The sequence below is a fragment of the Pygocentrus nattereri genome, chromosome 6, assembly GCF_015220715.1.
Source record: "Pygocentrus nattereri isolate fPygNat1 chromosome 6, fPygNat1.pri, whole genome shotgun sequence".
NCBI classification, from domain to species: domain Eukaryota; kingdom Metazoa; phylum Chordata; class Actinopteri; order Characiformes; family Serrasalmidae; genus Pygocentrus; species Pygocentrus nattereri.
This window is the reverse complement of record NC_051216.1, coordinates 16,980,015-16,997,657: the sequence shown is the minus strand read 5'-3', so window position 1 is coordinate 16,997,657 and position 17,643 is coordinate 16,980,015. Positions and strand designations below refer to the sequence as shown.

The window sequence follows — 17,643 nt, the reverse complement described above, 5'->3', positions numbered from 1 at the left end:
AATGTTATGAAAAAAGCACGAAAATCCGAATAATTTAAATGCAAACATTAATGCTGTCTATCACTTTAATGCTGCCTATCACTTTAATGCTGTCTATCACTTTAAGCCACACTACATTTTCAGCAGTCTTTAAACAACAACCCCTTACTGGCCTATTTGTATTTGCATGTTAGGTCAAGTTAAATAACAATAGCGAATAAAATATATTCAAATAAAGTTACCGTAACTTAAAATATGCTAAAAAATCTTGCTCAAAATGACTGAGTAACTATCTCAATAAACTATTTTGATTTTTTTCAGATTAAGTTTCTCCAACTGTCTGTAGTATTTAAGTTGTCTTAACTTAATTCTTTGATTAAGATGTGCAGTTTTACAGTGTAGGTAGGATATTTTAATAGCCTAAATCACATTCATCTGTATAACACACATGAAGTAAGGCAGAACAACATTAAACTCGCAATAAAACGCTGGAAATACGAGGTTACTATACCACACTAGGCTAGTGACGAGCGCATGCGCGGTAGGACCTATTGTCCTAGGTGTAAATTAGAAACGAAAGTAAGTGTAAACTGCGAAGACGCCGCCATCTTCAGCTTTTTCTTCTGCCTTCTGCAGTTTAAATAAACAGCACGACAGTCTGCGAAACTAACTTCAGCGCAGTTCAGGGGTGTGGAGACCGTAGGTGAAGGTCTGGCTGAGAGCGGGGCAGACGCAGTCTTCTGCAATGGGTGAGTAAAGAGGCGAAGCTGAGCACTTTCGCGCTTTCTCTCCAACAGCCATCCAGCGCCTCTCCTCTCAGCGCAGCGCACAGCGGCGCCCTGATTTAGTCCGTTTGAACAGTGTCAGTGCTGTGCCGAGTGGTGCCCTGATATAATACCTGGTCCTCGGTCCCTTTCCACTGATTCACAAGGCAGTGAGTGGCTGATAAATTGAAGTGGCAAGTTAGTGTGAAAACCCTGTGCAGCAGAACATGGAGCACAACACATGCAGGCTTTCACTAAATGTTTTAAAACATGTTAGTCAGAGAAATCATACAAGCAGCCAACACATTTCTGCTTCAAATGAAAGCACAGACTTGTTTTGAGCATCTGCTGTTTGTGAAAAGTCAGCTGAAAGTGACGCAAGTAAAAGTGTCCCAATTTACCCCAGGCTAGAAAAGTCTAGTGTACTGATGTGAATAATCCAGTACAGTTCTGTTGGTTGTTACACTGTATTAGGCTGTACTTTAGCCTGGCTAGCTCTCTCTGTGAGCTGTTTATATGCTTCAAAACAGTGTTATGTCACAGCCTGTAAGAGGGTGACTAAAATAAGTGTTAATTCTGTGACTTATACACACGAATCTGTAATCAAAAACACATACAGTGAAAAAAGTTTGTCGCTATGAGGATATGAGAAGCAAAACAGCGCGTTCAAACCTACTTAACCCTGCTGCCTCGTAAACTGGCAACTGTGTAGAAATGGATTTGAATATAGGAGTTAGTTTTTATTTTGTATGCACTGACACAATTAGGCTTTTCAGCCTAGGGTATGCCAAAAGCTACAGATCCCAGGAAAAGCTGCGCAAGAGCAGAACTGGCACGTGTACTCTCTGATAGACAGGTCCTTTAATCTCATGTATTGTGTTTCGATTCACTACATTGACATGCGTTTCTTGGCTTTATTCATGATTTTATTCATCTACTTTCCTCAGCCAAAGTACAATGAGAGGTGTCAGACTTTTGGTATGTACTGCTCTTCAGGATACTAACGCTTGCTAAGTTAACTAGCTGGTTATCTCAGAGAGCCATAACAGAGAGCTCACCTGTGTCATTATAGTGTCTAGCTTAGAAAACTTAATTAACTCGTCTGAAAAGTGCATTGGAAGTGTATGCTGATTAAGTGATACAGCGCAGATATCTGTATGTCCTGTATTCTACATTAGTGTAATAAAATTTGCGGAATATTATAAATAAGTTTTCATTCTTACAGCTTGATGATTTTGGAGTTACCTTTACACGTTTATTACATAAACTACACATAGCAGGCTATAATAAACATTTGCCAATTAGCCATTATTAATGTTTAATCCCTGAAATTGAAGCCAGGGTACATAATCTCTCAAAAGGAATTGGGTTGGGCTGAACCTTTTTAGGACAAGTTGCAATAAACCTTTATTAACATTCATTAAGAAATGATGAATTTGTTAAATGTTCTTTATACTATTTCATAAATTTAATAAATATTGAACACAGGCATGCTATTGTAGAAATTTAACCACAAGAAAATGTATAATTTTGACTTTTCCAATCCCTGGGGAATCCCTTGAGTACTGGATCTGTATAATCTTGAACCCTGAAGTTGTAAATATTCTTTACTAAACATTTAGTTTTGGAGAATATTGTATTATTGTTCTAGTTTTCCATTGAAGGATATTGTTCCAGGTAGCATTAATAGTTTGGTGAACCTACCATAGCAGATGTTAGACACACAGATGCTATTTCTTGTACAAATACTATTCACTCTCGTCTAAGGTGTTTGTTTATCCTTCTAAGTGCCTCTCTCATGCTCTTGTTCTTTAAGTGCCTATCTCTTGTTCTCTTCTTTGTAGAGTTTAGAGCTGTGGTGTTTGGGGGGAAGTTTTCTGGGAAGAGCTCCTTGATTAACTCTGTGTTTGGAAAAAACTTGGTTCCAAATAACAAGAGGACTGCTCAGTGTAAGAAACTACAGGGAAGCGTGTGTGGAAGAAAACTCACGCTGGTCGACACTCCAGGTTGGTGGAAACATTTTCCACTGAGTGACACTGCAGAATTTCTGAAACAGGAACTTGTTGAAGGAGTTTCTTTGTGCCATCCAGGACCCCATGTGGTCTTACTCGTCATCGAGATTGACATTCCATTCACAGAGAAACACAGGAAAGCTGCAGAAGATCACCTTCAACTCCTTGGTGACCAGATCTGGACATACACTCTTGTACTGTTCACAAGAAGCTTCTCTCAGGGGGATAGAACTATAGAAGAGCACATTGAAAATGAGGGGGAAGCTTTAAAGTGGTTGATAGAAAGATGTGGGAACAGATATCATGTCTTTGGCAATACAGCATTAAATGAAAAATCTCAGGTGACACAGCTGCTGGAAAAGATTGAAGATATAGTGGAAAGAAACAATGGCACTTATTTCCAAATTGACACAAAAATACTGGAAAAGGCTGCAGAGTGGAAGAAGACTGTGATGACCAAAGCACAATCCAGAGTGTTAAAACTACAACAAAAGACACACCTTAATAAAGGTAAGTTACAGTCAGCTCCATAAATACTGACACATTGGAAAATGTTTCTGGAGTTGATTAGTTCTGTCTCACACTGAAAATATGAAAAACAAATCTGACCTGTAATTCAACTAAATTTAGTCTAAGACCTTTTGGTTACTACTTACTACTTTTTGCAATCTCCATTTGCCCTCCATCTTCTCCTATAATGTGTGGTCATATTGGAGAATACAATGAAAGCAGCATGAGATCACTGATTACAGATATCACAGATTTCCTCTTCAGATTCTCCAGGGTTCTAGGTCCTCTCTTTTGGACTCTCCTCTACAGTTGACCCTAAAGATTTCAATGGGGTTTAGGTCAGTGGACTGGGGTGGTCACTGAACCATTTTTGTGTGAATTTGAATGTGTTTTGGGTCATTGCCCTATGGAAAGATCCAGTCACAATCCAGTTTTAACCTTTTGGCAATGGCAGCAAGATCCAGCTTCATTGTTTGTTGCTGAAAAACCCTATTTTTGTTTCATCTGACCATAGAACCTGGTTCCAGTAGCATCTAGTGACTCCAAGTACTTATATCTGTGGTTAGATTAAAGAAAAGGCTCTTTTTCTGGCATACTCTCCAAACAGTTTTTTGGCATGGAGGTGGCATCTAATTGTAGTTTAATGTTACCATGTTTGTAAATCTCCAACTGTGAACCTCTCTAACCAGGTAATACAAGTATTTTCAGGCATTTATTGCACACTATTCTCACAGCCATTGCCTGATTTGTTGGGGTGTGAATCACCCTCTGTCGGTTGGTACAATACGCATCTCAATTGATTTTTGAGTTTTATTTCAATTCAGGTCTGATCAGGTATAGTTCAGTTAAATTCAGCATGATTTTGCATGATCTGTAGCCCATGATATCATTGTATGTGGGCATAGCTGAGTAGCATATGGAGCTACATGGTTACAAGACCATGCCAAATGCCGTAAAAAAGACCAATCAAAATACTCAGTATCATGTATATGGGTTCCAGCATTTCTGTAATGCTATGGGGCACAAATTAAGCAACTGATTGCCTTTCTCATCTCTGTCTCTTTTTCACATGCCCACGAGAGCCAGATGGGTATGTTCATTGTCAAGTGCATTGATTTGCAATAGCTTTTTGGCCATTTTTATTTTAAGTAAAAACTGAATGTAGGTTTGTAAATTGCTGCAACCTCATCTGGACTGTTGGACCAATTTGACAATTCAAATGCACTTTTGTCCCATTTCATTTGTGTATTCGCTAATCTGACCCCTGTTGATGAGTAAATAAAGGAATTTAGCCTCTGTGTCACATCACAAGTAAAATTGGATGGCTTTTTTTATTGTATTGTATTGTTGAACAGTCAAGTAGACTTAAAAACAAGTTAAAAATGGAAATGCTTCAGTTAGATTTTGTTGTTAAGAATTTCTAGGGATTGTGACACACATGGTTTTGTTTGTTTTGTTTGAAAATTCATAAGGCTTTTGTTTTCTAACATTAAATATATGACATTGTGTAGACTTAATTAACCACAAGAACATTTTTTCATGTTATTTTTACTCATTAATATCAAGCATGGCAATAATTATGAGGCCAACTTTACTTTTCTTGTTTCTAAACTATACAAGTTATATTTTGTTATTCTCTAATTTGTACTGTTTTCTCCAGGGCTAAGAATTACGTTGCTGGGTTGGGTGATCGCTGGGAAGAGTTCAGCTGGGAACACCATCCTTAACAATACAGTGTTTGCTAATGATCGCAGTACTGTTAAATGTCAAAGTGGGTGTGGTGAAGTGGATGGAAGACCAGTAACTGTGCTCGATACACCCAGTTGGTTTAAATACTTTCCCAGTCAATACTCTCCAGCATGGATAAAGTCTGAAATTTTTAAGGGTGTGTGTCAGACCGTTACTTCCCCACATTGTATACTTCTAGTGATTCCTGCAGACACATCATTCAAAGAAGATCAGAAAAAGGTCATTCAAGAGAATATGAGCTTACTTGGAGAGCAAGTGTGGGGGCACACTATTGTACTTTTCACATGGGGTGACATACTTGGAGACTTGACCATAGAGCAGCACATTGAGAGTGAAGGTGAAGCCCTCCAGTGGGTGGTTGAGAAATGTGAGAACAGATATCACGTCTTCAACAATGAAGAGAGGGAGAATCGTGTTCAGGTTACGGAGCTGCTACAGAAGATTGATGAGGTGGTGGCTCAAAACAGTTTATTCCAGCTGAATACTCAGACAAGTGGCAGAATTCATGCAAGGCAAGAAGAAGTGGATGCACAGGCACAGATCACTGATGAGCATGATTTACAGGATGTGGTCCAATTTGTGGATGAAGAATGGAGAAGACGGGACAAGGAGCTTCTAAGAAGGGTTTCAGAAGTGAAAAAGGACATAAAGGCTGTAAGGGGAGATAGAAGTATGGATTCCCCTCCTTACTGTGAGTTGTTTTATAATAACCACATAAGCCTTCAGCTGTTTTTAAGCTGTTACTATGGAAATAACCTTACATGTCATTTATAGTAAGTGAAAACAATGAGACAGAAGACCCAGTTGATGAGGAAGTGTCTCAAACAGAGCCAGAGCCAGCCGGTGAGTAAATTAGTCCATCTGATTGTTGTATTTTAAAGTTTTGCTAATTATTGTCCAAGAATTTTAGAATTATGTTGTATTCAACCCTGTTTTATATTATACTAGAAAATCATGATGGAAGCAAATGTCTCGCTGTCTTTGTGTCTGCATGCATGTGTAGGAACAGTGCTGGATGAGCAGAAAAGTACCCTGAAACTCAAGGGTCAGATTAAAGAGATGCTTGATCAGGAGTGGAGCAGACGTGAAGAGGCAATAATGGGAAGATTTCTAGAAGTGTTGAGTGAGCTCAGATGTGGTGAGCAACAGATCTTCAACTGTAAATTACCACATACAGTATTATCATTAAGCAATGGATTTAATCATAAGCAGTTTTAGATGATCGTAGATGATAGAAATGAGATTGCCAGTCAGTTCTGTTTGAACCTGGGTGCTGACATCTGTGCTGTTCCTTTTTCTATAGAGGCACATTCTGAACCAACGGAACGTGACAAAGAAATATCCGAAAAGAAAGTCTCCAGCTGGTTACAGGAGTGCTCTGAAGGATATGCATCAGCTTCAGGCAGTGTTCAGTCAGACACATGACATCCTCAAAAGTGTTTTCTGAGACTTTCTTTTACTAGATTGATCACTGCAGTACATTCTGCTGTACTCACTGAAAAGAAAGATAGATTTAAGATGTGAAAGATTTCAGAAATGTACTGAAAGCAATCATGTCCCGACATATCAGCAGTTTCCCTGTGAAATTGAAGTAGCAAACTTGACTCATTCTGCCAAAGAATAAGTATGAAGAAGGAAAAAAGTTATATTCATAAACAATTCACACCATACACAATTTTGGTTTGCCTAAGGTAAATGGAAAAAAAATTATGATTTATAATTTTCCTTCCTCAAATTGAGAAATTATGCTCTGAGAGATTACTTTAATTCTCATGCATACCTTGTACTAATATAATCTACTTGGCTTGACCTTTAGTATAAGAAACTCTATTTGTACTTATTGGGCATTTTGTTTGGAAATTAAATAAACTGAGTTTTTAACACTGTGTCCACTCACTGTCCACTCTGTTAGACTCTGTTAGATTGTTGGTCCACCCTGTAGATGTAAAGCCAGAGATCCTCTTCCATTCATCTCTCTGTACCTTCTGCTCGTCTGACTACCATGGGGTGCAGAGCTTTCAGCCGCTCTGCTCCCAAACTCTGGAACTCCCTCCCACCTGACATCCGGAACATTGACACCTGTTCAAATTAGCCTATTCTCTCTGTTGATGTTGTGTGTTTTTTTTTTTTTTTATGTATATATAACCCTACATTTTGTACAGTGTCCTTGAGTGTCAAGAAAGGCGCTTTTAAATTTAATTTATTATTATTATTATTACAGAATGAGTTAATTATCCTCTAGTTCTTCATCAGTGGTCACAGGATGCTGCCCACAGGACGCTGTTGACTGGATATTTTTGGTTAATGGACTATTCTCAGTCCAGCAGTGACACGTGTTTAAAAACACACACTAACACACCACCACCACATCAGTGTTACTGCAGTGCTGAGAATGATCCACCACTCAAATAGTACTTGCTCTGTGAGGGTCCATGGGGGTCCTGACCACTGCAGAACAGGGCAAAAGGGGGTCTAACAAAATATGCAGAGAAACAGATGGACTACTGTCTGTGACAAAGTGCACCTATATAATAAGTGGAGCTAATAAAATGGACAATAAGCATAAAAACAAGGTGGTGGTCATAGCATTACGCTTGATCAGTATATTGTCCATATAGTAACAAGTAACTGTAAACCTTGTTAATTAGTAATGGCTTGTTACTTTTCTTCTTGTTACTTCTTTTCTTGAGTGTCTTGCTGTCCCCTTATAATTATTATTAAAAAAATAAATAAAATTTCTGTTTTAACATTTGATATGTTGTCTTTGTACTATGTTCAAATAAACATACCGTTTAAGTGATTGGCACATCATTGTATTTTGTTTTTATTTACATGTTGCAAAAAATATTTACACTTTAGAGATATTTTACAAGTATTTCATATTGGAGTATTCCACATGGAGTATTGATCGTATTGCACACAAGAAATGGGGAATTTCACAGTTTATGTTCTGTAGGTGTGTGAGGTCTAATGGGGGTGGAGGAGGGTTCTACAAGGTGCAGGGCTGGTTGTTCAGTCTAACAGCAACAGGAAGGAAGGACCTGTGATAGCGCTCTTTCACATGTGGGGTGAAGTAGCTGGTCACCGAAGAAGCTGCCCAGTATTGTTAGAGTCTCATGCATGGGATGGGAGCTGTTCTCCAGCATCGATGCTGCTCTGGCTAACATCCTCCTGTCTCCAACCATCAGCACTGGGTCTACATGGCTTCCCAGCACAGAGCTGGTCCTCTTAATGAGTCACTCAAGTCTCTTCCTGTCTGCAGTTATTGTCTGCAGCAATTAGAGTCTACTCTGGTCTTTCCTATAATGTTCACTATTGTTTTCTGACCAGTCCAGTCTATTGTTGAAAACTCTATTGGTGAAAACTTATAAAAGATCACTCAGTGTCCATTCCCTGGATATTCACTGGTGGAGGGAGGTGACTGTGTCTGCAAAAATCCACCACCATCTCTTTGGTCTGCCCTGCATTGATTAGGAAGTGGTCCCTCAGTTCTCTGTACTCTTTATCATCTTCATCTGTAATGAGTCCCATGATTGCTGAGTCATCAGAGAACGTCTGTAGATTGCAGTACATGATGTCTGCAGTGTACAGGGTGAAGAACGATGCCAGGACTCTTCCCTGCGGGGCCTCTGTGCTGCTGAACACCATGCATACTGTGGTTATGTGGTGTTAAAAGCACTGGTGAAATCAAAGAACATGATTCTCACAGTGCTCCCAGGTTTCTTCAGGTGAGAAAGAGCACCGTTTAGTGTCACTCCAATGCCAGGTTGCAAACTGAAGTGGGTACATAGATAAGCTCACCAGAGGGCAGAGATATACAAGGACCAGCCTCTCTAGCATCTTCATCATTTGCAACATCAATGCCACTGGCCTGTAGTTGCTGAGGTCCTTTGGTTGCTGTGTCTTTGCCACTGGTACCACAGAAGATGTTTTCCAAAGTAGTGGTACCCTCCCGGGCTTCAGGCTCATGTTGAACGTGTTCAACTATTCCACACAGTTGATTTGCGCAGGACTTAAGGAGCCTGGTGCTGCTGCCATCCGGACCAGCAGCCTTCCTCACATAACTAGTTATTTGTTTCTCCTTGTTGGTTGGGCCATGCCAAACCTAATGAATACGTGTCATTTTTGTTTAAATGTAAAATACAGAAAACAGTGTGTGATTTGGCTTAAATTAAAATAAGTAGCGGGCGGCATGGTGGCGTGGTGGGTAGCGCTGTCGCCTCAAAGCAAGGAGGGCCTGGGTTCAATTCCCCGGCCAGGTGATCAGGGTCCTCTCTGTGTGGAGTTTGCATGTTCTCCCCGTGTCTGTGTGGGTTTCCTCTGGGTTCTCAGGTTTCCTCCCACAGTCCAAAGACATGCAGTCAGGCCAATTGGAGATGCTAAATTGCCCGTAGGTGTGAGTGAGTGTGTGTGTGAGTGACTGTCTGTGTCTGTCTGTCTGTCTGCCCTGCGATGGACTGGCGACCTGTCCAGGGTGTATCCTGCCCTCTGTCCGAAGTCTGCTGGGATAGGCTCCAGCACCCCCCCCCCCCCCCCCCCGTGACCTATATATACATATATATACTACAAGCAGATTTTTTCTATGTTTCAAATATTACATATAGATAAATCCAAAAAATAAAAACTTTATATTTAGGTATTCCACTACCATATTGGTTTTACTCTTTTTTGGGAATGGCCCATCAGCCAAATTATAAATGATCAATAGAAGCTGATCAGCGATGAATGGGGTAGAAACCGATAAACTGCTCATTACAATAAATGAGTATAAACAGCAGAGCACCTATACAGTGAATCTAAAAAAATGGCCTTCTGTGCCTTCAGAGATGGCCTAATGATTTCTCTGAAATAAAAAAAATCTAATTTTAGCTCATGTTTATTTAATATCATGCTTGATGTATTTAAACTCTGTAAGTATTGTAGTAACTCTCTTAAATTCTTGAAATACCCAACAGAAAATGATCTAGTCAGCATTTCTTTTTCTCCACTGTATACAGGTGTCTGTAACGGACAAATGAGACCTCTTGGTTAAGACCTCATGAGCTGAACTGTGAAATTACTCACCAATATTATCAGGAAGTGACTGTGGAATCAAGCATATATATTTTGATTTACAATTGGTGATGCCAATTTATGGGAAAAACATCACCTTCTGGAAGTCCTATATACAGTATGTCAGTGAAAGTAGTAGCTTGACTAATGTATTCAGTCAGATGTTAGAAATGAAAAACAGGATTATATATTACATATAGCAGCTATATGCCAGAACTCTTTACTGAAAGAATCTCTGTAATATATCCATAGAAGAGGTAGCACAAATTAACATTATTGTGGAGGTGCTGATAGCACTGCCTGTGCTACCCTGGGAGGTGGAAGGACACTGGAAGCAAGAGAAACAGTTGCAGCACACATTTGTACTTTATTCTCACACACATTTAGACCCTCCACAACTGAGTGGCTTGTCAAGACTTTTCAGTCCTCAGAGCCGGTGCTCTGTAGGTGGGGCTCGGAACTCAGGCGCCACCCCCCCCAGCCCTCATGGTTATCATCCTTCCCCCATTGCAGGCCTGTCCTGCCGGCTGTCATGGCCATCATTGGACCCTGGGGGACAGGCGCAGAGCTCTTTTCCCTATTTTTACTTTATTTTATCACTGAACTGAAATCCTAGCTCTAATAGTCACGGTTTAGAACAGTATATTATGTAGTATAATTAACAGCTGACAAAATTACACAATATGTTCTGCTCTACGATGCATTCTACACTGCATAGCTTGTAGTGGCTACTTTTAAAACTTTAAAAAAAGACACTACTTTGTCAATGTCCAAATACTTACGGACCTGACAGTGTATACAGCATGCACAGACCAGGCTCACTTGTTTTAATTCATAGATAGCCACTGTTTAATTGATGGGATTGATTGCATTTATAGTTTTTTGTTCAAAGTATACCAAAAGTATTTTATATGTATCAGCTTATGAAGCTGGCTGATGTTAACACAGATGTTAATTTTGCTATCTAATATAATGAAATACTTAATTTTTTCAATAAATAGCTTTAGATAAAACACTGTTTTGAATAATCAAAGTATAACACAAGAAGCAGCTATTTGCAGATATGTATCATCAAAGTCCTACTTGTATTTATTAAGCATTTATTTAGAGTTTTTTTTAATTCTTTGTTAATAGTTTTATCAATGAATTGGATTGATGGATTTATGGATGGAATAATTGGATATTTGTTGTTAGATTTAGGAAAAGAGAAACCAGTTTATATTAAATCTCGAGTTGATGTATTTCTGATCTTTCTTCTAGCTGATATTTGTTTCAGCAATGTTTAGTAATGTTCGGTGGTCTCACATTGTCCCATCCTTCTGGTTTCTAGCAATGTTGGCCATGTTGACAAAGCCATGATGAGCATGATGGTAAAAAAAACCATGATGATGTCCTTGGTAGTGCCAGTGATGTTGTCGGTGACCAAGATGCTTATTACAGTGGACATATTCTCCAAGTCCATACCACTCATAATGTCCTTGACCTATTGGTGGATAGTAGGGTACCCCTAGTGGTGGATGTAGGCAGAGCAGGTAGTGGCAAGGAATCCCCCAAGCTCCTAGCTGCTGAGGACAGGAAAGGCTCATTGAGATGGTACCCTAAAACACAAATATGTCAAAAAATGCTCTGATGTGACTTATCATAAGCATCATACACTTAAAGAGTAGTATGAGTGGTGACACACATTCTAGATTCAGACTTGCACAATATGACGACTAACTGACATTCCTAATTTCTCTTGACGGTAATTACATGAACATAGAACTCACTATTGTCGCTAAGCAATGGGCATGCCAACTATTTTAAATGACATTACTTTAATGGCATGAATTTAGAGTCCAAACAGATTTTTTTGTGGAACAGTAAATAAATTATTGTGAAACAAATAATAATTTTAAGAAGCAGAGTGATTTGGTATGACACGAATTTAAACCGGAATGGTAACCTGATTACTACTGATTAAAATCAAATGATGTGAAAGTGAAGAAGAAGTGGAAAAACAAGAGAAAAGAAAAAGAATCAAAAGCAAGAACTTTTTATGGACTGTTTAATATGAAATGTTCACTCCTCTCAAACCTGTTATTTACCATCAGCAGGAGTTACTGATTAAACGCAGTACATCATTCATCAACTAGTGCATTCATTATCTAACCCCTGCTCATGTCACTTGTTTTGATCTCAGCAGCATAAAATAGTTTCATTTTTCATTTGAACACACTTCTCTTTCGTTGCTTTTAATTTGAATGCAAAACAAATAACTAAATTATGATAATACCACATAACATTCAAATGTAAATTTATGCACAGCATTATTAAATATTGACATGAGGAAATGTGTTTGATTTATACAAATATATAAATGTATTATATGTAAATATTTTTAAAACTAAGAACATAAATGAGAATAACCTTACAAATGTGCTAAAAGGTGAGGCTCAATAGGTTTGATATATAAACAGATCAACTAACCCGCAAAAAATGCAGCAACCTCATGCTCAGTCTGGCTGCTTTGGTCTTCTGTAGGCAAAAAGGACGGGACAGAAACATAAGTCTAAGACATATTAGTAAAAGTGTGTAATTAGTAACATCACTAGATAATGAGAAACTTACTATTACTAAGCAAAGATTAAGTTGTTTTTAAAGGCCCTGAATGAAAAAAAAACCCTACTTGCCGAATGTGATGTGTCAAAGAGGATCAACCCGTGCTTCAGCCAAACATCAGGTTCCTCTGTAAACACACTGAAGAGTGGATGTGTCTTTATACTGAAAGTATGAAATGACATGATAATGGGATCCGCCCCACACCTACACAGTCTCTGCACCTACCAGTAGAATCACTGAATGCGTAGAAAGGAAGTGATTCTTGATCCTGGACTACAGCCAAAATGGCACGCTACCATACTACAGTTGTATGCAAAAGTTTGAGCTCTCTGGTCAAATGACTGATTTTGTTGATTTTATAAGTGAAAACAAGTTATCCTCTACAAAGAACACATGTCTGCATTTAATGCACAATTACTATTTATTAATAATTATAGCAAATTTTATATTCTTTCTTTTCTTCATTCTTCAGTGAGGGTTCATAGTGTATTTATATCAAAGCAAATAAGTACAAGTTGTGCACTAAAATGTGCATATATAAGTGTGTCCTCTGTAGAAGATGTGTTGACTTATTTTCACTTAGACAATCAACTAAACATGTAATTTGATTGGCAGTGTTCAGAATTTTGCATGTGACTGTAAATAACACATGTCAAAGTGCTACACCACTATAAGAAGGACATACATTATTACAGTATGTAAAGATACTATAGATGTTCAAAACTGTATTATGTGGTTTTGGATGCAGCCAAGATTATCCTGGAGTAAACCTGTCTTGTACATTTTTATGTGTTCTCCAAAGCACACCTGATGCAACTAATGAATAAATTGACAAAGAAAAACACATAATATACAGGAGTGGTCCTTTTGATGTTTTGTGCATAGGTTTTAGATTGGGTGTGTGCAGCATAGACAGCAGTGTGCCAATCGAAATCATCCCCAAATCATCATTAACTGAATTTATCACAGTTGATTTTTTTAATAACAATGTGCAATACTGCATAGTTCCAGGAACTCCAGTTGTGAAACTCAGTGTGCAAATTGACCTGGCTCACATGTTTTTTTTACCACTGTATGTGACTTTTAACTTCTGGATTGTTGATTATGGGAGTATCACTAGTTGCTGTTTTTTTTTTGTTTGTTTTTTTTTTTGCCTTTCTTCATGCAAAAATATTTTGTGCATACGATTTTGAAACAGGGAAACCTAGAGATCCATTTTGGCTAAATTGAATTAAAACAAGCAGAGTGTAGATTTTATTTTTGTAGATTTTTTTCAATATTAAATACAAATAAATACACCACCAAAAATTAGAATAGATACTTTTATTCAAGCAGAAAATCTAGAGACAAGATATATCATTGAATAATCAAAATATAATACAAACACACTTAAAAAAACTGTCATATTCAATTCTTATTGTTTTATTGATCTGTTACAGGTGTTAATTATTCTGTACATGGTATTCTGGTTTATATATAGGAAAAGAGAGATGTATTATTATTAGTAGTATTATTATTATTATTATCATTTTACAATCCTTTTGATTCTTCATTCACTCTGCTGTGAGTCAGTGCAGGTATTGCCTCTGAAATGCTGAGAGAAGACATAAACTCAACAGACACAAGAACAACTATTTTATCTCATACTGACATAACTTGCTGTTTGTTCTATATTTCGTATCTTTATTATAACAGATATTTCACTGTGGTTTCAGAAAAGTTTCAGCAGTGTTTGGGGTGTCTGGTGGTCTCACCTTGCCATTTCTTTGCTACTTCTAGCAATGCTTGCCGTGATGCCCATGACCATGAAAAAACCCATGATGATGCCCATGATGATGCCCATGATGGTGCCCGTGTCCATGGTGATGCCCGTGATGATGCCCATGATGATGTCCATGGCCATGAGGATGAATAAAGGGGACATGAACTCCATGTCCATGAGGCCCTGGGCCCATTGGTGGATAGCAGGGACCCCCTGGTGGTGGGGGTGGGTATGGTGTGTTGTTACATGGACCTCCCCAAGCCCCTGGCTGTTGCGGACAGTGAGGGTTCATACTGATCCTATACTAAAACACAAAGAGATCAGAACATACTTTTTAACTCTAATATGTAATGAGTAGACAGTAAAGGATTGAGACCTACAGAATCTGGTGAGCAATTGACATTTACTTCTCTTGATGGTAGTTATATGGATCATGGACCAGTAGAATTTGCCATTATTTTATCATTTAGATGATTACTAAGCCATGTGCACACAGTATTTTTAACAAGTTTGAGTCTCTTTAATAGCATAAATTTAGAGACCAGTTTTCTGATATTTTGATACCTTTTCTTCAAATTGTCTGAAGAGTAGTTTTAGAAGAATTGTATTAATGAAGATGATTTCTAAATTATTTCTCCCCATCATATGAAAAGAGGAGATTAACATGAGCATTTCATTGTAAGGAACAGTGATGAATAAGAAGAGCATAAGTTGTCTTTCCACACCTACTGAAAGATTTCTGGACTGTAGAAGATAAAATAATGAAATAAAGTAAAAATGTTCATAGCTACATCAGGACTAATCTACAAGAGGAGGTCGTATTTAGAATATTTTTTCCTCTTTAATGAGTTACATGATTCACATCAGAGTAGATATAAAAGAAAGATAAAGGAAAGCTGGCAGTTATAAAACTGTCAACCAGAGTAACAGCGTAAATACCAGCAACTACTAGTTCTATATTCATCACTGAACTCATTACTGTCGTTTGTTTTGATAGTTGATATTGTAGAGTTTCTCTCAAGGTTCTAATGTCAAACTATCCACAGAAAAATCAAATACAGACTTGACAAAAAGCAGGCATGGTAAAATTGTGTGGGATGAGAACTTGTATATAAATGCCTGTTAGCCTACAAATATGCTAAAAGATAAGACTTGAGTTTAAAACATCACTGACCAGCAGAGAGCACAGCAGCCTCATGCCTAGTACGACTGTTTTGGTCTATGATACTTCCTGTAAGTCGAACTAGACTATGCAGAGTTTGTTGTCCTTTGTTAAAACATACTGTAATGGCGTTTAATGGAAGAGTAAAGTGAAGCCACAATTCTGCTCTGAGAACAGCTTAGTTCATTAAACCGAACAGGCACATAACATCCATGGGAGAGGTCACCACCAACTGCACACTTTACACTACCAGTGACCCCCCCCACACACACAAACACTCACACCCCCCACACAGAATAACACATATAACTCATACACATACCTTAACTAAACAACAGTAACATTAACAACAATAAACAACATAAAAGGTACTTTTTAGCTCCTGGTTGGTGTTCTGCCCCGTGGCCATCGCCACAATATATAATTGTAAAGATATATTTATTTACATGACTGATGAAGAAGAAACACAATACCACCAAAAAAGCTTTTTTGCCTAAAGGCTTCCTGAAGAAGACTGTGAAGTCCAGTTCTTTCTAGTGAGATTTTACCATTACAGCATCAATATTTGAGTATAGAATATTAGCTTTTTCACAGTAGATTTCAATGACACTTGTGATTAAAATAAAAAAAAAAACCTACTTACCACCAGCAATGAGTTGAAAATTCAGCAATGTTCAGTGGAAAACAGGTGCCAAGTGAAGAGTTGGTGTTTCTTTATACTGCAAGGCTGTATTGACGTCATTGTGACGCCCCACACCCACACATTCTCTGCTTCCTCCAACGGCAACATTGCATGTAGGATATGAAAGATATACTAGCCAATAAGTGGTTTACTTCACCCTTTAGTGTCATTCTTTATGGGGTAGGTTTTATGCTCTATGCTCAAACCCTTGGTTTATGAGTTATATCACCATAAAAACTTAATGTGTCCCAAAACAAACTGGACAAGTTTTTCAAACCCTAAACTTACCGGCACTCGTATACTGACTACTTTTTCATTATATGTATCCAGAACAGCTCTAAATCTGGTTTCAGCTGTCTAAATCATCTTATACATTTGTTTGAGACGGTACATCAACACATAAATGCCATCTTTACTAAACATTCAATTCTTTTTACTCAGTGCAGCATGTTAAGGATCTCTTGAGCATGGGTGGAAAAGCTTTATTTTTCCAGTACGCAGGCAGCAGATGTCACGAGGAAGGCAAAGGTCACAGAGAATAAGGATAGTCTCAGTTATATCTTTAAGTAAGGTTTCATGAAGACTTTGAAGACTTTGAAATTAGTTTGCCAAAGGCATAAATTCAGATCTAATTATTATATTGTAAAAATGCTCATAGAATATCATATAAACTGACCCAATGACTTTCTTTAGTTTAGACCATACTCTTAAAAAAGGAAATGACACTTTACTGTACTGCTCATAAGGCATCAGTGTCACTAATGTTCAAATTCCAATAAAACATTCAGACATACACACACATGCATTTATATACTTTATATAAAAACTCTTCTTCACTAAAACCAAACAAGAAACAATAATTTAAGTATAAAAGATGATACAAAAACAAAGCATTCTGTCTGAATTTACTTTTTTTAATTTTACTTTTACATTTACTGTCCTGATAAACATTATTAGATATATGTAGCCCAACCAGCTGATAAAATATCAGGTAAACATATTTTTATGTACAACACTAAGTTTGGATTGTGCTGGTTTTTAAATGAGTGATTTTGTAAAAGCAAATTTGGAGTTTTTACTTAAAGGTTAAGTATAATCTGGCTATCTGGCTATAAACCACTATTTCTCTCTCTCTCTCTCTTTCCATCATGTCACTCTCTCTCTCTCTCTCTCTCTCTCTCTCTCTCTCTCAGCTAGAAGAGTGGGTCAATGTGCTCCTGAATAAAATAATGGATGATGAGAGTGTAATTAAATCAGGGTGAAAGGTATGAAATTTTAAAGTTATAAGGTTCAGGGCTGGTTAAAAAATATTCAGTGCCAAGGAAGCCCAGGCCAGGCAATGCCCTGCAAGATAACAACTCAATAATATT

General features: G+C 37.8%; 1 protein-coding gene across 1 annotated transcript in view; it reads left to right on the top strand.

The window, feature by feature from the left end:
• The first annotated feature begins 556 nt into the window (after positions 1–556).
• The window catches only part of LOC108423946, a 28,550-nt gene continuing 11,463 nt past the window's right edge, over positions 557–17,643 (top strand). The window contains exons 1-6 of the mRNA XM_017691633.2: positions 557–728; positions 2,588–3,265; positions 4,926–5,705; positions 5,789–5,857; positions 6,018–6,152; positions 6,318–6,434. Of these exons, the coding sequence (XP_017547122.2) occupies positions 725–728; positions 2,588–3,265; positions 4,926–5,705; positions 5,789–5,857; positions 6,018–6,152; positions 6,318–6,434 (1,783 nt within the window). The 5' untranslated portion in view covers positions 557–724. The remainder of the gene's footprint in view (positions 729–2,587; positions 3,266–4,925; positions 5,706–5,788; positions 5,858–6,017; positions 6,153–6,317; positions 6,435–17,643) is intronic.